Source organism: Scomber scombrus, chromosome 7 (genome assembly GCF_963691925.1).
Source record: "Scomber scombrus chromosome 7, fScoSco1.1, whole genome shotgun sequence".
In the NCBI taxonomy this organism is placed as follows: domain Eukaryota; kingdom Metazoa; phylum Chordata; class Actinopteri; order Scombriformes; family Scombridae; genus Scomber; species Scomber scombrus.
In genome coordinates, this window is record NC_084976.1 from 24,913,579 (window position 1) to 24,937,701 (window position 24,123).

The 24,123-nt window shown below is 39.2% G+C and overlaps 3 protein-coding genes across 3 annotated transcripts; 2 read left to right on the forward strand and 1 right to left on the reverse strand.

Moving 5' to 3' along the window:
* Positions 1 to 99: 99 nt before the first annotated feature.
* LOC133983330 (large proline-rich protein BAG6-like) lies at positions 100 to 13,184 on the reverse strand. The gene is made up of 25 exons (XM_062422384.1): positions 13,061 to 13,184; positions 10,854 to 10,941; positions 10,656 to 10,773; positions 10,205 to 10,419; positions 9,899 to 9,970; positions 9,694 to 9,816; positions 9,397 to 9,593; positions 8,976 to 9,108; positions 8,393 to 8,593; positions 8,069 to 8,291; positions 7,468 to 7,518; positions 6,906 to 7,252; positions 6,745 to 6,817; positions 6,268 to 6,611; positions 5,825 to 6,086; positions 5,508 to 5,677; positions 5,190 to 5,243; positions 4,446 to 4,554; positions 4,057 to 4,181; positions 3,283 to 3,417; positions 2,911 to 2,967; positions 2,592 to 2,816; positions 2,257 to 2,364; positions 2,016 to 2,162; positions 100 to 1,284 (listed from the first exon to the last, which is right to left on the reverse strand). Exons 2-25 carry the CDS (start codon positions 10,932 to 10,934, stop codon positions 1,189 to 1,191), a joined length of 3,666 nt encoding a protein of 1,221 aa, XP_062278368.1. The 5' UTR covers positions 10,935 to 10,941; positions 13,061 to 13,184; the 3' UTR covers positions 100 to 1,188.
* Positions 13,185 to 13,622: 438 nt separating this feature from the next.
* glrx3 (glutaredoxin 3) lies at positions 13,623 to 15,268 on the forward strand. Its single transcript, XM_062422518.1, has one exon. It carries the CDS (start codon positions 13,631 to 13,633, stop codon positions 14,606 to 14,608), a length of 978 nt encoding a protein of 325 aa, XP_062278502.1. The 5' UTR covers positions 13,623 to 13,630; the 3' UTR covers positions 14,609 to 15,268.
* A 1,606-nt stretch (positions 15,269 to 16,874) lies between these two features.
* On the forward strand, positions 16,875 to 22,019 carry apom (apolipoprotein M). Its single transcript, XM_062423011.1, has 7 exons — positions 16,875 to 17,037; positions 17,434 to 17,573; positions 18,673 to 18,743; positions 19,750 to 19,884; positions 21,602 to 21,697; positions 21,784 to 21,811; positions 21,922 to 22,019. Exons 1-6 carry the CDS (start codon positions 16,930 to 16,932, stop codon positions 21,795 to 21,797), a joined length of 564 nt encoding a protein of 187 aa, XP_062278995.1. The 5' UTR covers positions 16,875 to 16,929; the 3' UTR covers positions 21,798 to 21,811; positions 21,922 to 22,019.
* Positions 22,020 to 24,123: the final 2,104 nt, after the last annotated feature.

The following is a 24,123-nucleotide window of genomic DNA, read 5'->3' on the forward strand; positions in this document are numbered from 1 at the left end:
TTTGAGAAATTCTCCACTTTTATTTTTTAGATGACAACGGTTTAAAAAAAATATAGACTTAACATAAATTTCCCTTTTTAAAATAGCGCTGCTTTATTTGACTACAGGAACTGAGAATTTTGATAGGAGTTTAATGTTAACATTTGTGTTTTATTTAAAATAATTAATGCCAACAACAGGACAATATTATATATCACTTAATAGGTGGAGATGATTCTTCACAGCAAACGTGTCCGAAATGTAAGATGCTGCAGAACTCCTCAAGGTATAATTCAGTTTTTAAAAAATATTTTCCTGACGTCATGTACAATTCACAAACTGTAAAATGAAACAGGTTCCTTTTCCCATTATATTTTTGTTGTTGTTTTTAAAGAAATCTGATGCAGATGTGCTGGCTGGTGTTAACTTCTATATGACTTAAAATTTGATAAAGATCACCTAAATTTAAAAATTGTGAGCTATGTGCTGAGCTGGACATTTCATAACTTCATAGGTGTCAGTGCTCTCTGCTGGACAAACTATGTAATGACAACCCTGTCTCCAAATGACCACAGACATACAGTATCTTTGGCATTTCTGTACTACTGTCTTGATACTTATCGGCTGACATATATACAGACACCTACATATGTCACAAGCTAATATCTGCTTTCAATCCTTCTCAAAGCTGATATTACTCAGACTGCATCACGATTACCTTCTTGTATTGTATCAAGATTTTTATTAAGCGTACTGTACATTCATGTACCAAACAGCATGTTCATCACATGAAAGTATACTCTTGCACTCAATATTGAGAGGAAGGCAAAAGTCTAAATAATGCGAATTCAAGCTCATATTAACAAAGCAACACAAGGATAAGAAGGCAAAAGAAATACAGACATACAAATGTATCCAAACTGAATTAAAGTGACCGGATCAAACTTAAATCTAACATAATACCTTTTAATCAGGAACATTCTCTTAGCAAAAATTGGACCAAAATAAACACAATAAATAGGCACTGGGAAAAGTGGTCACATTAGCGTTAGGCAATTAGTCAAGAGAGGTGCTAACTGCTCAAAAGGTATATAGTTTGGGGGGTGAAGCTGCACTGAGTGGTAGTCAGATGGAGATTCAAAAAAATAATACAGATAATGATGGAAAAACAGCTAGAGTGCTCGCAGATTTGTTATCAGGTGGGCTTGATTATGAGTCTGATGAGAAGGCTCTGTGTGCGCTTGGGAACTGCTGAGAATTGAAATCTGGGTCGTCCCTCACTCGTTTTTTGATGTCTGTTTTGACCTGAGAGAGAGGAAAAAAGGCTTGATCATTATGGTGAGACATACAAGCACTATGCAAACTTACTGGACAGAGAGACAAAGTCATGTGACCTTTGGTTTGTTCCCTACAGGGCAACTACTAACGATTATTTTCATTACTGATTAATCTGGCCCATAAAAATTCAGAAAACAGCGAAAAATTCCCAGTCACATTTTTCTATAGTCAACAAATTTAAAGACGTCTTGTTTTGCCTTTTTTCTCATTCAAAGGAATGTGAAAATGTCCAAACTTTAGACTGGTGGTGTACAATGAAACTGTATAATGACGGAATCTGTTAATTACCAGTATTTAAAAATAAGAAAAGGGTGTTTCAATGTTCATTTGAGCACCTGACTGTTGTCTTAGGACAGGCTTGGAAAAATTATCATCCTTTAAGATTGGTGGGTCAAAGATAAACTGGGATATAGATCTTCAAAATCTATTGTAAATATAATGCTTACCATTATATTTACACTCTTTTAAATAATTTAGATAAATGAGTCAAGACAGACTTGTTTAAAGACTGTCTGGCCACTTTTGTTTTTAATATAAGTCTAGCAGTGTAACCATGTCTCTCTACAATGTAGATTTAAGTAAATGTTGTTCCAACTAATACAAACATTAGGCAAAACAGACCCAAACTGTGGTTATAAGCCTAAATGATGTGTAGTGGGTCCCTGCTTTGTTCTATGGTAGATTGAACTTTCAGTTACCTGTTCTGCATAAGCTTCCTTCACGTCCTCCGTCTCCAGCTCATCCTGCAACCGCTCAGCAGAGGTGATGGGCCTCACTCCTGCTGCCCTGGCTGCTTGACTCACCGCATCAGAGAGGGAGATGAGGCTTCCACCACCCTGTCCTGTCTGTAAATCACACACATATACATCTCCATGAAGTAAAAGGACTGGTGACACTTACTGTTCATGTGATGAGTGAAGTTACAACCGATCTGATTACCTTCCTGCGCTTCGCTGGCATGCCATGCAAATAGGCGTCAGACATCGGAGGCTGAGCCTTCATCTTCCTCTGGGTCATCATATCACACCTGATGATAGGCACCCATTCCTACAACACATGCAGTGGATAAATAGGAAGGATGAGAATTGTGAGTGACGAGGTTGAATAGTAGAGAGACGATAGTCTCCAGCAACACTTCCCGGAAACAATATTCTCATGACTTTGGATAAGCCACAAACCTCACTATGAACAGTTTAATTTGAACTTGTTTCCACAGAATATTTTATATGATAATTATATAAAATATGAAATAAACAAACTGTGGGGGCTCTTACAGGGGGAACAGCAGCCGCCCAGGCCTCTGACTCTCCAGAGGGCTCCTCACTCCCTCCCTCGGCTCCCGCTGCTGCCATGTCGCCACCTAATGGTGCAGCTCCTCCTGAGGCTCCCAGGTCCCCAGGCAACACCCTTGTTTCCTGTGACGGCACCCTTACGTCGTGTGACACCGACATGGCCTCCTCTGCTGTAGTGGCTGCAGCTGGTGAGAGGTTGTCACCAATCTTTGGAAGTGGACAAAAGCAAAATGAGGGAACTGAAGAGCAAAGCAACACCTAAAACATCAAACTGTGGATATTAAAGACACGCCATGCTTACCGTCGCACTTTGTGCTCGTTCAGGCTCTTGTGTGCCAGTTGCAGAAGACTGATCTCTCTGTGAAAGAATGCCATCTAATATTTATTAGCTGTCCAGAGTAACAGGATATGTAACCGCCATCAGATAACAGGGACTGCTTTCTCTACATGTAACGTTCATTCTGTTCAGCAGGAAATAAAAACTGAAATCTAAAGTTACAGCAACAAAATTTAGAGAAAAACAAACTTCAAATCTCTGAGTGTAACTAAATAAATTGAAATAAGGCCTGGTGGTTAGAGATGTTACATCATGCCAGCATGTTTCCCTGTTTATTCTGGGAAGGAACCACACGTACACAGAATATGTTAAAAATGTATGTATATGGTCAGCTACCTGAGTGTAAACAATGTAGTTCTGGATCTGGTCCTGTGTGATGGGGATGTGCTCCAGGATGAACTGCAGCCTCATCGTCATCATGCTGGTCATCCAGTTGACCAGGCTGGGACTGATCTCACTCGACATCCTCCGCTGAAAACACACAAGGAAATTAAATTTCAACTTTTTTTGTGCATTCATGGCAACATTTCTCTCTTTGAATTGTCACACTTTTTGAGCTTTCATTTAGTCTCTTTATCTGTAATGATTTTCTAGCATCCCAAAAATGTTAAAGTACAGTAGTTGATTGCTGCACACTTTTTGCTTATAAAGTCTGTCTCTGAAGCATGTTCATTTTGAAACACTCTCACTAAAAGACAGTTTTAAGTCTGCAATGTAACATCACCTCTAATGAGAATTAAGTTCACTTCAATGATCCATGACATTTCTGATGTGAAATGTTGAGTGATTTAATAGTTTTTAATTACCAAATCATTAATTCTTACTCATTGGTTCTAAACATACAGGTGGTTGGATTCTGTATAAGCATGTTGTTTTGGCAGCTAAACCACATGCTTTAAAATATGAACATAATTGTATTTGAAATATGTGAAAATGTGAAAAGTGAGTAAAGCTTTGCTCAGAGTAACCAAAATATTGTGTGCTCACAAAAGAAGCACTAAAGCACTAAATTATATATATTCTAATCTAATATGTGTTTCATCTGCTGTCCACTGCCTGCTGAATCCAAGCAACAGCCAACAGTGCATTAGTGAGAAAGTGTGTACTGACTATTCGGTGGTTGATGACGGCAGTTAGGGCTCTCTGGTCTCCTCTCAGGCAGTGCAGGTTGAGGGCGAGACACTCGAACAGCGCCTGGTTACACATCTGTAGCAACCGCGGCCCAAACGATTCATCTGGATGAGAAAAACATTTATCTTAAATAATAAGAAAAAATATTACACTAAATATTCCTGACATATTCCTTCGTAACCAAGTACCTAATTTACCACAGAGACTGTTAAATTTAAGGTTTTTATTTTGACTGTACAGCAATATTCCTGATGATCAAAACCTAGTGCTGCAACCTAAACATAAATGGAGGTTTAACTGCAACCAGAAAAATCACACATAAACTCAATCACCAAGATCAACTGATTTATTTTAGTTTTTAAGTTTACCAGTGCAACGCAGAATGTGTGTGGCGATTTGCGTCAGCTGCTGCCTGAAAAAGGACATGTTGGTCTGAGTGGCATCAACGCCCTCCAACAGTGTGACCGAAGATTCTCTCTGTGGGAGTTGAAAGAGAAGATGTTGTTACAATACATTTAAAAACTTCACAGATAGCACAGCATTTCAGATCTAGTAAAGTGGCTTTAAAATAATAGGTTTAGCTGAAGTATGTCTTATAGATGAATTATTGGACTATATCTGAATTTGCTTCTCAAATCTGTAAATGTCTTAATGCAATATGAGTGTGTGTATTGTGCATTTTCTCTCTGAAATTGTTCAGTTCACTGGTACTTTACACCATTTAGTGAGTCTGCCAGTTTGTGGTGTCATCTGATGGACCAGTGAGAATTAACCCGATACACTGTTATCATAGATATAGAGTTAAGTGCATGTTGGCAACAACTACTATCATGTACTGTGAATTTGTGTAATTTGTTAATAAAAAGTGGACCTGAATACTTCCAAATATTGATTACTTTTTTCTATGAACATACATTATATTCTAATACACAAACTTTCCTAAAATCTTAATGACTGATATCACACACAGCCTTACTCTAATGTGATTATGTAATATAATTAATAAAGAGATAAAAGATAATTTGTAATAAACATGTTGTGGTAGCATTTTCATCAGTCTTTTTTGTGCTTAACAGACACTGAAGGAAGATGAGTGAATATCGATGACTTACAAAGCTCTCAGTAATGTATCCCTCCAGTTCATTGACAAGACTATCAGCAGCAGCCTGGGGACGGAAAACAGAAGAACATGAGGAAAAAAATTACTGGTAAGTTTTGTGAGAGGAGAATACAGCTGCTGGACAGTTGTGAGCCAGTATGCACAGGAATAAGAAAAAAATAAACCAACATAAATGGGACCAATGATTAAAGGTACAGTAGCATTGTCTACTTTTAGATATGCATGATTATTTAAATATGAATATTCACACTGAAGTAAACAACATATTAAAAGGAAAGAAAAAAAAAGTCAGCTGGTGATTGGTACTGACAGCAATGTTGTCATCAGTGGGCTCTCTGCCGTTGAGGTAGTTTTGGGTGAAGAACTGGGACAGCTGTGGCTGGATGCGGCCCAGAGGCTGGTGCTGGCCATGAAGCAGCATCACCAGGTCTGACATGGTGAACGTCTGGCAAACCAACATCAGCAGCTCTCCAAAGAACCCTGGGAACCACAATAGAAAAGAAGAAGATACAGAAAATTAAGTGATCAAGAAGGGTTAAAGTTATACCAACCATGTTTTGGATACATTTCTTGACTGGCTGACATCAAAATCTGTCATCTTCAGCTGCTGTGTGACACAATATTTACCAGTAGGATCCTCAGGACTGATGAATAGGTTGGTAGCCTGAGACAGCCTCTGCATGAACTGAGCAATGCTCTCCGTGTCATTCTGGGCCTGGCCCAGAGAGCCCATCATGGTGCTCAAAACGCCACGAACGATGCCTGTGAACAGCTCCGGGTTGAGGGCTTCAGCTGCTCCGGGTGGGTTAGGGGTCGGGCTGGGCCCTGCACCAGGAGCTGGAGTTGGACCAGAGGGAGGAGGCGGTGGAGAGAAGATGGGCTGGGAGGCCTAGAAATAAATGGATGGAATATTTGTTAACATTAGGTTTGCTTTACTTGAATAGCAAGCATAAAATCCATAAAATCCAATATAAAATTGTCAAAGTATATGCAAATGATTGTGCAAGTCATATCCAAAAGCATGTGTAATTTCCTCTAACTGCATTCACGCTGAACATTCAAACACTGACCTGCTGCATGAACTCACTCACTCCCTGGATGAAGGCTGGGACACCAGATGTGGTGACAGTGATTGAGGGGGCCCCTACAGCGCCTGCACCGGCCCCACCGGCTACACCCAGGAGAGAACCAAGGAGCTGGCTGAGATCTGGTGGCATCTCTTGGGACTGGGGCTCACTGGTGTTAGTCTCAGGGTGGCTCGGTGGACTAGTAGTGTTTGCTGCAGGTGGTGGTGGTGTTGGACCGGAGGTGGAGAAAGAAAAGGAGGAGGAAGATGAAGAAGTGTGAGAGGAGGATGAGGAGGAGGAGGACGTGGACGTGGGCGTAGATGAAGAGGATGTGACTGTTTGACCAGCTGTGTAAAAAAAAAGAAGAGATGAAAAATCTGATTGGCAGCCGTCCTGGACTTTATTCAACTGTTATTATAATTAGAGACAAAATGCTGCTGAAGGAGCCAATATCTAAATGCATCAATTAGGAAGACGTACCCATTTGTCCTGGCAGCAGCAGCTGACCAACCAGTCCGCTGATCATCTGGTTGAGAGCAGCAGGGTTGAAAGCCTGTGGGGTGAGATTCACATTTTAAACATTTACTTGAAGTTCGAGTTGACAATCCGCTTCGAAAAACCAAATCAGAAAACATTCCCACCTGTTGCTGGCCTGGCATGGCAGCCCTCACATTGATAGTAGTTCCCCGGGTTCCGAAGGCTGGAGGGGGCATGTTGGGTGCGAAGGGGGGTCGGGTGAACACAACCCTCGCCTGGGGCTGGGGGCCAGCATGGGGCGGTGGTGGGGGAGCAGTAGGAGTGGTGGTTGGTGTGTTGGGACCTGTGGTGGTAGTTGATGAGTTGGCTGTGGAGCTGTAGCCGGGAGGGGTGGGCTGAGGTGGGACTGGTTGGCCAGTGGCAGCGGCAGTGGCAGCGCTAGTAGCTACGGCGGCGGCATATTGACTGATCTGTTGCATGAGATTCCGCATAAAATCAGGGGGGAGGGCGCCTGTGGGGGACAGAGACCAATAAATAAGTGTAAGAATAATGAATTACTTCAGTTATCAGCAGGAAATGTAACAGATTTTCAAGAGTCAGGAAATGAATACTTTATTGAACTGTTGTAAGCTGTAAAAACAGAAAAACTGGACTCAAGGGTTTTACATGACAGGGCTGTCTTAAGGAAAATGCAGTATGCCAAATATACTCTCAACTGGTCCTTACCTGGTTGTCCAGGCATTTGCTGACCAGCTGCTGCAGGGTTTGCACCTGGGCCTGCACACACGCATAAACATCAAAACACAAACAGTTTAACTTGTGCAAGCTGAAAACATGTATATTACTCTCCCCTTGAGCTGCAAAGATTAGTTGATTAATATATAAAAATTCAACAAAAGTTCATCAGCAACTGTGAATATTTTCCTGGTTATATTCTATGACAGTAAACTGAATATCTTTGGGTTGTGGATTGCTGATTGGGACCAAAGAAGACATTTGAGGATGTCACTTTTGGGAATTGGTGACAGGCACTTTTCATTTTACAAACCAAATGACTAATTGAGAAAATAATTGAAAAAAATTGTCATTCCAATCATTCAACAAACAGAAAATAATAATAATAATAATTTGAGCCGTTAAATCAGACACATTTAAAGTTTCATTCTACAGGTCACGCAGCAATTGCTTGTGGCAGCAGTGCATACAGGATGAAATAGTGTGGTATGTGTGCTAACTTGACTCCAATGCACTGCCGCCCAGCAATTAACACAAAAACAGCTTTGATGCAGTGGAGCATTCAATCAGTGGCGGGTAGGGGACAACACACCGTCCGTGTTCATCTGCATCATGACCACCGGGACTGCCTGGTGGCTGATCCTGATGACCCGGGGGCCAGCCTGTCCCTGTCCAGCCTGCTGATTGGACGGGGAAGTCTGTGTGGGGGGGGTCTGTCCCTGACCTGCCTGTTCCGACTGGCTGGCCGACTGGGCAGATGGGGCTTGTCCCTCAGTGCCGTTAGCTGCAACAGTCACTGTGGCACCCAGGTTCATCTGTTGGTGGAGATAGATACAAACACAGTCAGCTTGATCCTGGTCAAGTTTAAAAGTTTGCATGAATAACTTTTGACTAAAATATGCTTGTGTTTTCTTACTTGTGCTGGGATGTGGTGGTGCATGGCTCCAGGCAGAGTGACTGGGGTGGCATAGTGGGAAAACGGCCGGACCACATGTAAGTGACGGGGCACAGGGCTCATGAGGTTCAATCGCAAGTCACTAAGGGCCACAAGGGCGTTACCGAGGAGACGGAGACACTCCCATGTAAGCATGAGAGTGCGCTGGTCTTCCTCTCTCTCCTGCGGCAGAAAAGAAACCAGCTTGGGATACTTAAATAACAACTACATAATCCATATTTAACACTCATGTCATGTTGACCATGCAAAGATAATTTAAACTGAGTATGAATGCATTAGTTGCAGAATATCATCATTTGTACTATTAGTATAATATGAACTTGAACGCTCACTAAAAACTGATAACTTGATTTTGGTCCAAACATCTTTCTTTAAGTACAAGGTTGATTGATTGTTTGGCCAGAAACTTATGAGGATATTTCTCAGCTTTCCTTTTAGTTCTACTGCCCTCTGCACATCTAACCCTAACAGGAATGTAGAGATATTAACATGTCAACATTATTACCCCTGCACACAACAAGCTATTTGGCAGTTAAAGTCCTACTGTATTATTGTTGTATTCTGCGGTAGTGGCTGTCTCCAGGATGGTGTGAGCTCTCTGGATGAAGGGCTGCAGTCTCTCCTCCACCCTCCGTAGCTCAGTCAACATCTCGGCCAGCTCAGCTGGGCTGGGATGACTAGAGGAGGAGAGGAAGGCAAAGCTGGTCACAATCAGCAAGCAACTGATGACAAAATTTGTTTTTGTGACAGTGGCACTGAGAGATACTGACATTAGTTTTAAATATATAAATTCTAGCAAATGGAATGATTCATTTTGGCCTACAAGATCTTTGTGTTTATTGATTCTCTGCTTTGAAATAGCTTTGGAGTATTAAAAAAAAAAATTCTGAATTTCTCATGTGAATCATCAGGTATGTTCTGTAAGGTGTAGGTGATAATGTGAGCCACTGAGAGGGATGTCTCACTTGGGTCCAGGTTGGGGTGTTGGTCCCTCAGATGGTGCTGAAGAGGTGGGTGGAGGTGGGGGAGTTGTTGGAGGTGGGGAGGTGTCCATAGGCTGAGCAGAAGGAGAAGGAGTGGAGGTAGTAGACGAAGACGAGGGAGGGGGAGGAGCGGTAGCAGAGGTTGTTTCAGTTTGGGAGGATGACTCACTCGGCCGGCCCTGAAAACAGACACAAGATAGCAGTCTCATTTGTCACTTAACATGCAGCGATTTTGGGTTTTTTTTTTGCTACTGGAGTGTCAGACAGTTGAACTCTCACCTCCATTCTTTGGACGACCTCATTGATGTCCCTCAGCAGGTTCTCAGCTAGCACCAGCCTCAGCCTCGGCTCACTCTGCACTGGTTGGTCCATATCAATGTGTACATTCACGGACCCATTGCTCTGAAAGGGAAAAGGTGACATTTAACAAACTGCAGGGTGATGTTATGTGGGATTATATGCAATCAGCAGCAAAGTAACTAACCCCAGTACTGGTTGTGACTCTGGCATTCCTGGCATTCTCGCCCATGCCGGACACCATCTGCTGAACTGACATCTGAGAGGACAGCACAAAAATAAAGCATCAGTTAACAAGTAAGATAAATCTCCTGACAGTCATGACAGGACTGTGCAATATGAAAATAAACATTTAAACTAATAAATAGGCATTCTTCTATTACATAAGCTTAATTATTGTACAATAAAAGATTAAAAATACACCATTATGATAAGGATAAAGTAAACATTAATACACTGATGAATGAATGAATGAGTCACAAAGCTGATCTACCTGTATCTGCTGGGGGTCCATGATGTTGACAGGGAGGTTGAAGGTGCCGAGCATAACGTAGCTGTTAGCATTTCGATCATGTCCAGGCACTTGTGATGTTCCCTGGGAGGAGGAGGAGGCCCCGCTGTCAGCTGAAGTGCCGCCTGAGCCTGAGCCAGGCTGGGAGGGTGGAGGTGGTGCCCGCTCCACGAGATGGATCACCTTGCCACCCACATCTGGAATAACAAGCAAGAACTATGGTTACATCTGTAAAATTATCATGATGTATTGACTTTGTACTTTTTTTTAGAAACACAAGAGATATTGATGATGAATGCATAGGAAAACATTCAAACATTTTTATAAACCTGCACAAAACAAAAAACAGAAGGAGTGTAAAAACAAATCGAAAATTGCCCTTAAAACCAGATGAAATCTAGTTTAATTTTGCTTTAATTATGTGTTTGCTTACTGTAGTCTGCCAGTGTCCTCTCATCCTGTAAGACTCTGCCCTGGTAGATGAGTCTCTGTTTGTCCACAGGGATAGCCACTGAAGGGGCAATGTGCTCCTTGAACTCTTTCACTGTGAGCTATCCAAAACAAGGAACAGACACAAGTCAGACTTCCACAAAGGCCGACTGAAAATGAGAGTTAAGGCTGATTTATTTACCTGACCACCGACAGTGTAGGTTCTGCTCTGTGAGTCCAAAGTTTTGACCGTCACCTCTATGTCTGCAGTTTGTTCCTCCATGGTGTTCCTGTATCATAAAATAGAGTTACACTAATTATAAGCAAAAGATGCTTGAAGCCAAATACCAATACTTATATTTGAAGTAACAATCTAATAACAAGATATGGGCCTTTTTCACTATTTTCTGAGACTTTACAGCCTCAACAACTACTTGATTAATCAGAAAATAAAACAACGGATAATTACAACTTAATTGCTGGCCTAAAATGAGCATCTCTGAGACACACCTTACATTTAACCATATTTATTTATATTACACCTTCAAAAACCAAAAAATCACTTTCACTGTCAATTATTTTACTTGATAAATAAATTAGTTGTTTTGTCTATAAAATGTCAATTACCATTTCATAAAGCCCAAGATGCAACCTAAAATGTTTTATTTTTTGGACTGCAACTAACAATTGCTTTCATTATTGATTATTCATGTTGTTTATTTTCTTGATATAACTTTGGTCTATTAAATGTCAGAAAATGGTGAAATATATCAATCACAGTTTTCAAAAGCGCAAGTTGATGTCTTCAAATGTCTGGTTTTGTCCCAAAAAAAAATCTACAACCCAAGGATATTGAGTTTACTGTCAAGTACGACTGAAAAATCCAGAAAATTTTCACATTTAAGAAGCTAGAATCAGAGAATTTGGACATTTTTAATTAAAAAATGACCCCAAACAATTAATTAATGATCAAAATAGCTAAAACCAGATCATTTGGGCATATTTATTTTTAAGAAAATGGCACAAAAACATTGAATAGATTATCAAAACAATCTTCTGTCAATGTCAATCAACTAATCGTTGCAGCTTTAGCTAGTTCCTTCCATGATATCGCCACTAATAACATGTTATAACAGCTGCTGGTCTACTAAATGTCAGAAAATGGAGAAATATGTCTTCAAATGTCTGGTTTTATCCCAAAAAAATGTCCACAACCTAAAGGTATAAAGTTTACTGTCAAGTGAGACTAAACAGTCCAGAAAATATTCACATCTGAGGAGCTGGAAACAGATTTTGGACATTATTACGTAATAATTAATCGATGATCAAAATAGTTAATTGATTAATCAACAAATTGTTGCAGCTCCACCTGTTTTGTCTCGACTAGCAGACCACAATCGAAATATTTACAGTTTATTATCACAGAAAAAACCCCAACGCAATGTTCACTTTTAAGAAGCTAAAACCAGAGCATCTGAGCATATTTCCTTTTACATTCATGTTTATGTATTGTACTATTATACTAACTTCCACTTCAGTGTTCACTGATTTTATGATGTTTGATGCACTGTTGTTGTTTATGTGTCTTGTAAGATGTGCTTGAGTGTTATTATAATTATTGTTAAAACCAGAGCATTTGAGCATATATATTTTTTAAAGTCTCAAAAAAATTGAATCTATTATCAAAACAATGTTCTGTCAATGTCAAACAGCTTTAACCAGTTCTTCCATAATATTGCCACTAACAACACTAATATAACAGCTGCTGGAAGATCAAGAAAATAATTAACTGTCCACACAAACCACACATGTAAAAAAAGACAGATAGATCTTTATTGTCACTGTTAAAACACAATTAAAATCACTTTGTGGCTCTTCAGTTAAAACATAAATAAACTGAGACATCAACATTTAAACACACATTAAAACCAGTACAGTGCTGCCTGTGACTCTCTACGGTTAGTCTCTTCAGTCATTATTTTTATTAAATTGTGGAAATTTTAGCCGACATCAGTTAAATTAATCGATTAAATCCACTTTTCTGAGTGATCACGATGTTAATTTACAGCCTTCGCGTTTAAGCTAAGTTAAGTTAGCGGAGGTGCTGCTGCTGGGCCAGACGGCTGTTTTTATAAATTTCAATATTATTTCAAAAATGTACAGTACAGTGGTATGTAAGTTAACGCAGACATTACTTGTGGACAACATTTGCCTGCTGCACAGTTCGTCATAATCAGCTTTTGTGAGGAATTAACGCCAAGCACACGTTAGCAAATTAGGCTAACTAACTCAGACGGCTAAGCTAATGCTAAAATAAACCCCGACGTTAATCTAAATCGAACAACTTCAGTGACTATAAAGGCATTTCATTTTCCAGGAAGATAATATAATATTTTGTTTAACGCTTACCTTTTAAATGTCACAATATCCTATCAGCTTATTCAGTTTATGCAACTGTTTTTCTTATCTTTAAATAACATGCAAAAAAAAACACGACTTCCTTGTTTCTTGCTAGAAGCTACCAGGCTGCCCGGATGTGACGTCAGTTTCATCACTAGGCGACGAAAAAAAAACACGACTTCCTCCACAAGGCCAAAATATCAAAAACAACCCCATCATTTAAGTTATTTTTAATTGAAATAAAATATTATTTTGAGTCTCTAAAATGTATAAATAATAAGGAAAGTATATCTGTCATTGAATTTTATTCAAAGTGTTTTAATTGAAGATGTTTGTCACTTATACCATTTTTATTTATTTACTATTTTATTCTTTATTTACATTATTTTATATTGAAATCGTTTTATTTTTCTATTAACACTTACTTCTTTAATATTTTACTTGTGAACTGGAATGTGTGGTTCCAAGAAAAAAACAAAACAAAAGACTTCCTTGTAGCTTCTAGTTCTTGCTAGAAGCTACCAGGCTGCCCGGATGTGACATCAGTTTCGTCACCAGGACGACGAAAAAAAAAAAAAGATGGCGAATCTCGTGGAAGCGACGAACCAGCAGCAGCTTGAAAGTTTTTTAGCCAAAGCTGGAAAATGCCTGACAGTGGTGCACTTCCAGGCAGCGTGGGCTCCTCAGTGCGGCCAAATGAACGAAGTGATGGCCGTGCTGGCGAAGGAGCACCCGCACACCACGTTTGTGAAGCTGGAAGCGGAAGCAGTGCCGGAGGTGTCGGAGAAGTATGAAGTCGCATCGGTGCCCACTTTCATTTTATTCAAAGGAGGGGAAAATGTGGATCGACTGGATGGCGCACATGCTCCAGAGTTGACCAAGAAGGTGCAGCTCCTAGCAGTGACCGGAAGTTCTGGTGAAAGTGCAGAAAGTAAGACCACAGAGCTGAACCAGCGGCTGAAGAAACTCATCAATGCTGCACCATGCATGCTCTTCATGAAGGGGTCCCCGCAGGAGCCCCGCTGCGGCTTCAGCAGGCAGTTAGTGGCACTACTGAAGGAGCACAGCATCCAGTTCAGCAGCTTTGACATCTTGTCCGACGAGGAGGTCAGACAGGCGCTGAAGACCTACTCCAACTGGCCCACCTACCCTCAGCTGTACGCCAATGGGGAGCTGGTGGGAGGCCTGGACATTGTGAAGGAGCTGGCTGAGTCTGGAGAGCTTGAAAACACCTGCCCAAAAGCTGTCAGCCTGGAGCACCGCCTGAAGACCGTTATCAACCAGGGTGCGGTCATGCTGTTCATGAAGGGCAACAAGGAGGCTGCAAAATGTGGCTTCAGCAGGCAGATAATAGAGCTTTTGAACGGCACTGGGGTGTATTATGACACCTTTGATATTCTGGAGGATGAAGAAGTGCGTCAGGGTCTCAAGACATACTCTAACTGGCCCACCTACCCACAGCTATACGTGAAAGGAGAGCTGATCGGAGGTTTGGACATAGTCAAGGAGCTGAAGGAAAGCGGAGACCTGCAATCTGTGCTGAAGGGGGAGTCGTAGGTGGATTTGCCAATATCAACAGAGATGGAGAGCAAAAACAGCTTCCCACATGATGCCCAAAGCAGTCCTCTGTGGCTGATGTAACACTAGGGCCAGGAAGTGAAAGATAGAGTTTATGAAAACAAATTAAGAGTTAATAATCTTTTTTTCTCTCTCTCTTTTGCTCTCTCTCACTTATAATAAACCTATTGCAGCATTATAATAGTTCGACTTTAAGTTAAAATTAAGAGATATTATTCTGCAGTGTTTCAGTGTTTTGCTTTTGGGCAATACTTGAAAAACAGTAAAGTCCAGAGGACATTTGGACCCTACTGTATATCTTGAGAAATGTTTAAAGTGAGAAGCCTAATTTAATAAATACTGAGTTGTTAAAGCACCATCTGCTTGACTTAAATTCATATTATCCGATGCCATTCAACATTTTTGGGGTTACATCTGCTCTTTCTGTATACAAAGCCTCACATTAGACAACAGGTTAATATTACTAACTGACCCAGCTCCTGACTCATCGTGCCGTCCTGTCCAGCTCCTCTCGAGACTTTCTTCACCTTTAAGGTTTGAAAACAGCTTCAGTACTTAGAACTAACTCTGCAAGGCACTTGTTAATTTTGTTCATCAATAACATAATGAATAAATGATGAAAAAAACCTGTTATGGTGTTGTTTTTGGTGCCACTTAGCTGCATAAATACTACATTTAACTTAAGAAAAAAAAGATTAGCTGTTTGGAAGCACAATGTTATTATTAACAGGGAGTGGTCATTAACAGGGAGTACTCTTGTCATTAATGGTTTTGTCTGTGTAATGTTAAAAAATTGACAAAATAAAAATAATTATCTCCTCAAGCCTACAGTGATAACCTCAATTTGCTTGTTTTGTCCAAGCAATAGTCAAAAATCTTCAGCTAATCAATTGACAGTTAAATATGTTGAAGAAAAACAGCAAATATTCACATTTAAGAAGCTGCGCTTAGAGATTTTTTGGTGTCTTTGCTTGAAAAAACCCAATAGTATTAATAATACTAGTTTCCAACTTACTTTCTGTCAATCAGTGAATGGAGTAATTGTTGTACAGCTGTGAAGAGCAATGAAAACTACAGCTTCAAACATTTAAGCACAGGTGAAATAATATCTCTGGACCATGTCAACAAAAAATCAAATGTATTAACTTTATTCCACATCTTGAGTGTGCATGTCAGTAGAAGTAAGCAGGGAAAGCATTTATTTACAAGTGTGCAGGACAAAAGTAATCATACATAAGTATATAAAATGACTGGTTGATTTTACACTGCATGATCAGTGTCTGTAATGCAAATTTGTATCAAGTTAGTGACAAAAATATTCCAAAATGTAAGTAAATTCAATCCCATCAACGGAACATGTTTAGTCTTTTCGGTCTGATGTGGGAATCATCAACTCATCAAAATTTGTGCTAAAATATGTGCAGATACATGTTTGACACCACCTTGTGGATGTACATGTTGATATACACTTGTATTATCTGATCGCTGAGCCTCATGATCATATGTAGTAAGTATCAAAAGTCACTTTGGGAATTTGACCCTAATGTCATACAAACATTCATTTAATCATTAATTTTTATTTGAATCAGTGCTTTTGTAATTTTGTTTACCAAAACCTAACAAAGTCTTAGCATTATCTTCAAACATGTATGTTTCGTAACAGATGTTTCTTGACTACTTCCATGAGGACAGACTAAACTTCAGTGTAGTACAGCGAAATGTAGCTTTGTTGTAGCGATTTAAAAGAAACCACCACTTTCTGGGAAGACAATGATGACTCGTATGGTTTAGTAAGAGCGCTTTTAAACCTCATACTACCAATATATTTAAATAACATGAAGTACAGACCGGTGTCTCCAGGGACCCCAAGAATAACCTACTTTTAGGAACAACTGACATGGCAAAATTTCCTTAAAAAATGTATTTCTTAAAATATTATTTATGTAATATGTAAATCTGTATGCTGCATCTGTGTCAGCCTCCTTCAAAATAACTTACAGAGTTCCCACCTGGTAGTGTGTGATGCTTTAAATTAGGACCCATGCCAAACAAAACAAGACAAAGTTCAATTAACCCTTTTATTTGACAAATCAATCAACTCACCTGGCACTGGCCCACTGAGCCAGGTCTGCAATACCTCTCTCTCCTACAGCTGACTGTCCAAAACTATGCTTGCCTCCACATTCAGCTTCTCATGTTAATAATTAACCTCACACTCTTTAATGTGACATGTTGGAAGAGGACACACATTCAGAGCGTCCCAAGGTTCATTTCGAAGAATTGGCTCTTCAGCTGCAGTCATGGTGAACGGGACATTATCTGCTACTGTTGTTCATAGTTTGTTATACTTCTTTGTTCCTTGTCCACATCCTGAGCAGCTGCGTAGCAACAATATCGACATACAGCAGGTGAGAAAAAAAAATATTGAATCAATTAGGTTCTTTGTATTTGTATGAAAATGCACTGCAGAAATGTCGCAGAGTTCTGTATTTCTATCACTGGCACTGTTTTAGATGACTTTCCAGTTTCATTTCATTTATACTAATTTTACTGTCAGTCTTCTCACTTAACCCTGGTTCAGAATGTCTTGTGATTATGTAATTTATTTGCATTTCCTGCAGATACAGATAGATCTACCACGATAAATATTAAGCACTAACCACAGATGCAATTTCCACTGTCTGTTCTTTCCAAATAGTGGTCTCTGCTGCAAGTTGTGGGCTTAAGATAGGGTTTCTGTTCCTATACAGTTGCCACCACCCCACACTGTTATTCCACCTCTCTATGTCTCTGTCTTTTTTTAGTTTCTGGGGAAATGGTACTTTCAATTAGCAGTCAGTCACAAAGAGGCTCACATCGGGGAGTATAATGCAATAGACAGCTTTGTGATCACTGCGGAGGAGACGGCCCAAAAGATGCTGCTGCTGACCGGACATGTGCGCAAGTGAGACAGCAAAGCAAACACACCCACGCACTACCTAACAGGGAGTCCAAAATCCAAACATCTGAGAGTCCAGACAAGAAGAAATTTAAGTAAAAGGAATTTGAAATATATTTCTTAAACATATCTTAAACAATAATGAGAATGAGAACAAAATATGAGATGACAACTGATCATAGTAAGACAGTGATGGTGACAACTGGTCTGATATGCAGTTTTTTGGATGAATTGCTACATAGTTGTTAGTAACACGTCAACACGATACAATGTTTATTAAAGGATGGGTTCACATCTGTTTTTTATAGGTCTGTCTTAAAATAATAGTCACATGTCAATATGAAGATTGAAAGAGGTTTGCTTGTTGTAATTATTCCTCCTGCTAATACTAGCCATTGAAATATCCCCTCTAAATGCGTTTTCAGTTTCAGCGATGGGGGACAAAACCCACAGGCACAGTACTTGTTTTGTAAAAACATTAAAAAATTTAAGTTATAAAATTCCCTAAAATTCTTTTTGTTTCTTTGTCAAACTGTGGTGAAAGTATATTAACACACTTAAAATACTTGATTTTGAATGATATCCTGTTGATTTTACTTATTTGGATGACTGAATCCTTGTATTAGCTTCAGATAAAACTTTATATATAATTGTATATTTTTTTGAACTAGAGGAGGACTGTGGCTTTCGTCCCCCATCACTTACACTCAAAATGCATTATGAAGGGATTTCAATGCCCTGTTGGGCGCTTGAATTGTCTTACCACTATTTCTTTTACCCTTTTAAAGTTAGTTCGCTTCATAGTTATGATGTGTGCTACGTTTTGTGTAACAATTTGAACTCACACATATTTAAGCCTGGATTATAGCTTTATTAATATACAACATCAAAGACAATATCAGCTCTGTCCAACATGGTTACAACAAGGCAGGGTCATGAGGAAGAACAGAAACAAGACAACCCAAGATCATAAATTGGCCCCAGAATAAAGGAAGTGATGTTTAGAGAGTGTAAAAGGCCCAAATGTTTCAAAAATTAAAGTCTGTATGTGAAATTTATTATAAGGTGTGCTAAATGTGTATATTGGTTTTCACAATATTTTTAGAGGGGATACCTGCACAAATCAGACCTGGACCTACCGCATACGCCCTGAGAGCAATGACTTTGAATTGGAAGGTAACTAATTACCATGTGTACAGATGCTCTAAAACACACAAACACATGAACACATAAGGCATCAACAGATATGATTTTCTGAATTCCAAAGCTAGTTTTACTATGTGTAGGATGTTGAAAGTGAATTTTGGGCCAGTGTTTTCCCAAAAAAGAAACGGGAACAACAACAAAAAAAACATTGTATTATTTTTCCCAGAATTGTATTCCTAGCAGTGTGGGAAAGGCCCCTGAGAATTCCCACCTTTTTATTTAGACACCTATTTTTTTTTAGACCATCACTGAAGCTCACCATTGAAAACCCCGGCACTGAAATTATTTTGGTGGGTTTGCAGCTATAAAAACTCGGGGACATATTAGACCTCATAATAACCAGGGGGGAAAAAAATTATTTCACAGATGTTTTTTATTGCTATGGTGAAGTACAATAGAGCATTCTGTGGAAAACAGATAAAGAAAGTACCTGTACGCAACAATAGGGATATACTTCAAAAAATCCAAAAACATTCTCATAATGAACTATTACCTCCGCAAACTGAGGAGAGCCAGAGCCCCGGCGCCCGTCATGTGCTCATTCTATCGCGGCACCATTGAGAGCAGCTGTACAGTATCACTGTGTGGTTTGGAAGCTGCACCTCCTCTACATGTCCTGTACATGTAGCAGGATTGACAATAAAGTTGACTTTGAACTTTGAACTTTTTAAATAAGACTGTCTTCTATGAAAGAGTTTAATGTTATTATTGTTTCTCTGAAATATTTCTACCTTAAATCACTGCAGTCATGTGGATAGATCTTATATGCTAATAGTGATTACTGATAGTCACTGTGATATCACAGATCATGACTAGTCTGTCATTTTCAAGATCATAACTAACAAAGAGAAAGCAGACTTACAGACAGAACACACTTCTGCATAATGAGAGTAAACTACAGTATTTTCATCTCATATTGTACCACTCACTGATCAGTACTGCTGCTGCCTTGCTGTGTCTTGTGGTTTTGATCCAGGGAGGCCACAGCGATGGACCTTGCTCTGGGAAAGTGATTCAAAGCACTGCAAAGACTGCATCCGTATCCAGGAAATAGAGCCCCCTCTAGACAGTACAGGCTCGGAGGACAGCCTTGGCAGACACTTGGTGTTTGGTAAGCTATCTTGAAGGGTTAGTTCACTCAAAATAGTAAGTACATTCAGTATTTGCTATTACCCTTTAACATCCCGTTTTACTATTTCTGTGAAAGTAGCTTGGAAAATGCATGCATTTTAGACACAGTTTTCCCAAATTCTGAGATGTTTTAAATCTTTGTAAACTTTGGGCCCTGAGTATACTCAGACACATCATTATTTATGATCTGGCCATCTAGCAAAAATATTTGTCTCACTGATGAAAGCTGAAGTTTTGATTTTCAGACTTAATATCAAAATGTTCACATAATTTTTTACAAATCTTCCAAAGATAACAAAATAATTACAAGGCTCATGTAAATCCTAATGAATATAACCTTGTTTATTCTAATACTTCCCTCAGATGAAGCAATGCATTAATGCCTGATTGTCTTGCCTCACTCGTAAATCACTTTGGATTAAAGCATCTGCCCAATGACAAAATGTAAATTCAAAATGTGAGTCCATTGCTGCACTGAGCTATTTGAATAGTTCATGGTCTTGAAAGCAAGTCTAATAAACCTACCACAAATTGACTTTTATGGGTGGCAGTCTAACACAAATTGTGTTAAAGTAATTTCTTCCTGTACAACAACAGTACTTTCATTGAACCATAAATGGATCAAGCCACTGTGTGGGTAACCAATAAAGTAAGTCTCTAGTCTCAAAGTGCAACTCAGAACCATGGATGTATTGGATGTTGTATGGTGCTGCTGCTCAGCCTCGTAGTCAATATCTTCCTGTGGCCATTTTTGGTATTGCAGAAAATCCCTCTGTGGCCCAAAAAGCATTTTTCCCAGAGACCACGATTGTAAACGAGACAAGAGATGAATTATGACATGGAGGTTTTATATTTGTAAAACTTTCATTGAACTGAGAAAAGCGTTTAAAAAATATATGATGTCACCACAATGTAAAGTCTATGGGCCGACCGGGAACTTGCAGGTGGGGCCAGCGGGAGAAACACAACCGCACATATTCAGTGAAATTCAGTGAAATTAAAATGACTAATCAAAAACATAAAAGCCTAAGTTTCAACTGCACCAGTAAACAGCCCCTCAATGAAAAAAACATCCTGGAAAAACTGGCTCATAGTTGAATCTAATTGTGAACACCTGCTGTAGGGGTGTAGGCCTGTTTGATCCCTGGATTGTGGTTGGAGCTACTTACCTGCTCTCGTATACTTTCTGGGTGGGTGAAGGGGTTTACTGCTGTTGGTAACTACTGCTTGATGAGCATGTAGTGACTCGAGGTTAGTGGGGGGTTAGTGGGGGGTGGGTGGGGGTGCAGTGCAGTGCAGTGCAGTGCAGCTTGTTTACCCAGCATTATTGAAGTTTGTACTGATGTTATTGAACCGTGGATCCCAAAGTCCAACCTTTTACACACTGCCCCACATTTTTTTAAACCAGCATGTCATCTATACAGCTTCATTCTGTGTGTGTGTGTTTGTGTAGATGTGTGAGTGTAGGTGTGTGTGGGATGTGGGAGATTGGTGTACAAGGTCTTCTCTGCATTTTTGATGTATGCAAATATTTAACGTTGGAGTCAGTGTTCCTCATATGAGTGCACTCAGTCTCTCTTGTGTTATGTCTCCTGTATTAATTCCAAACTAAATAGGAAAAATATATATTTTTTAAAGTTGGTAACAAAAAAGAAATCAAAATAAAATCAATTCTTGTCAACTGCTCTTTATTCTAGCTCGAAAGAAGAAGGACGACAGTGAGATTACACCAATTCTGGAAAGTCTAGCTTGTCACGGCTTAAAGTATTATGTCAAACCAGATCAAAAGAAAGGTTTGTCTTATGGATACGTTTTTGATGTTGCTTATAAATCTTTAAATGTTTATTTTTGAATCTAAAAGTTATATCTCTATTTACAGAGTTTTGCACCTAGACATTGTCTTCAAGGTAGGAACTATTTTTATGTTTGATGATATTTCCACACTTCACTCGTGTCGATACTAACTGATATTATATTGCAACTTCTTGGTTTTCCCACGATTTCTTTTAAGATGTAGCTGTTGCCATGGACATCTTGAAGGATAACAAGTTTATTTCACTTGGGTTTTTTTTCTTGTGTCATGGGGAAATAAATAAAGCACAATTCCAAGTTTTATTCTCCTAGTCATTTTGCTCTTTTTGTCTCCCTTTTTTTTCAAACATTATCATCATAAAACTGGTGTTTACTGGTGACACAACTATTAAGCTCCAATGAAAAGTGAAGCCACTGAACATGTTAATTTCTGTCCAAATGCCCAGAAGTGCAATAAAAACACCTTTGTGGGGAAGGATCCACCCACATCCACGAAGCACAAACCAGGGGAATTCCAATGGTGCTATTGGACAGATTGTGTACCTGTTCACACAACTTTAATGAAGACTGTGCAACTTTTTAGCGGCCCAACACTAATTACAAAGTCAGGTTTATTCAGTTTGTTGGAATTCAATCACAAATCCTCAAAGAAACACTTTAATAAAACCTAAAGTACTCAGGCCAGTTTTCTGCCAAGAACAATATTGGATCAGTGACTCCTTTAAAGTGATGTTCCGGATCAGTTTCATATCAATAAGTTACGTTTTTGCTGCTCTATGTTGTCATTTTATACAATACATTTTTATTAATATACAGTTTATGAACGTTTTGTTATTAAGACCCAGTCTCTGGTAAGTTTTCCCTGAGGAAACAGGAGCAGAATAATGCAAGCAGCAATATGTGTATGTTTATGCTCATGTTGTCATTACAGCAACCTGTTTTTTGTTTTTATTTTGGGGTTACCTCCACCTTCTTTGAAACTCACCTTTTCCCCAGGCAAACAAAAAACACAGAATGATTATAAAATCCATGTTCTTCTCTGCCTCGTCACTGCTCAACATAAGATGTGGTACTGTAACAGTAACAGCTTGGACTGTAGGTGTAAGAGTTTCTTCAAACATGCATTTAGTTAACAAAGCATGATCTCTAAGAAACACATACTAATTTGTGAGATTAGTCAGGGTGGTGGAAAGGCTCTGGGAGATGAAAACAAACAGTGGGGAAGTAATACAAATGGTAACGCGGGAGAACAGAGCAAGCCAAAAGTACAGAAAGCAGGAGCTGAATTCCCCTCTTTGACTCACTCAGGCTACTTTCTACTTAGTTAACAATGTGCCGACTGATCCTTCTTTACAACTTGTTGTTTGTGAATTGTTGTGCCATTGAAGTATGTCCACTAATAACAAATCCATCATTATCTGGTTTCAAATGACATTATATTGTATCATGTAACTTCGCAGAGTGTGTAGTGTGTATAATGTGAGACAAAAATCCACACAATTTTTTACATCCACAAGAAAACATGAATCTGTTGCAGAACTCCTTGTTCTTGTTATTCCACACTGTCTGACAGTGAAATATATATATATGTTTCTTTCATATATATATATGTTTCTTGTCAGCCTGTTTTATTGAAACTATAAGCTATTTTCACTGAGTGAAATACTCAAAGTCAAGTACATGTTTTATGTATCAGCATAATTTCATCAGATGGAAATATCTTATATGATATTTTGTGCGTCATTTTAGACCCATTTGCACAAAATTCATATAGCTCAATTTGCATTTTCCCTATAGACCACCAATGGAAAGGAACATCTGTAAAACTGTTGACAGGACACCTTGAACCTCAAACAAGGTCCATTATGACCTTTTGATGATGTATGCTGCATTGGACTGCTCAAACAGAGTCTTGTTGTATACTTGCAATGACAATAACGATCTATTCTATTCTGAATTATGACATAGAGGTGTTATATTTGTTTAACTTTCTTTGAGCCACAAAGTAAGGTCTAGGCTGAACAGGGACTTGTGGGCAGTGCCAGCGGGAGAAACATGACACATATTCAATGGGCCGCACAACCCAGAAGCTAGTTTGAACGTTTTTGGCCAGGTTAGCAATAGTTATTGCCCTGAAAAGGCACCATTTGCCCTTATAACACATCCATGCACAGAACATACTTTACTCACATTTGAGCAATTTTTAGCTAAACAGGTATTAGAATAAGCTGCAACTCTGTTAGCCCTCAGACAAACTCTTAAACAGTGTTATAAATCAGTTTTATTCATAAATGGTTTCAAAGAAATAAACAATGTTTGCTGAGAACATTTTTTGCCTCCATACAATGAGTCATTACTTGTAGAGAAAGTGCTTTACTGTAAAATGATAGTGTGTGTCACAACCATA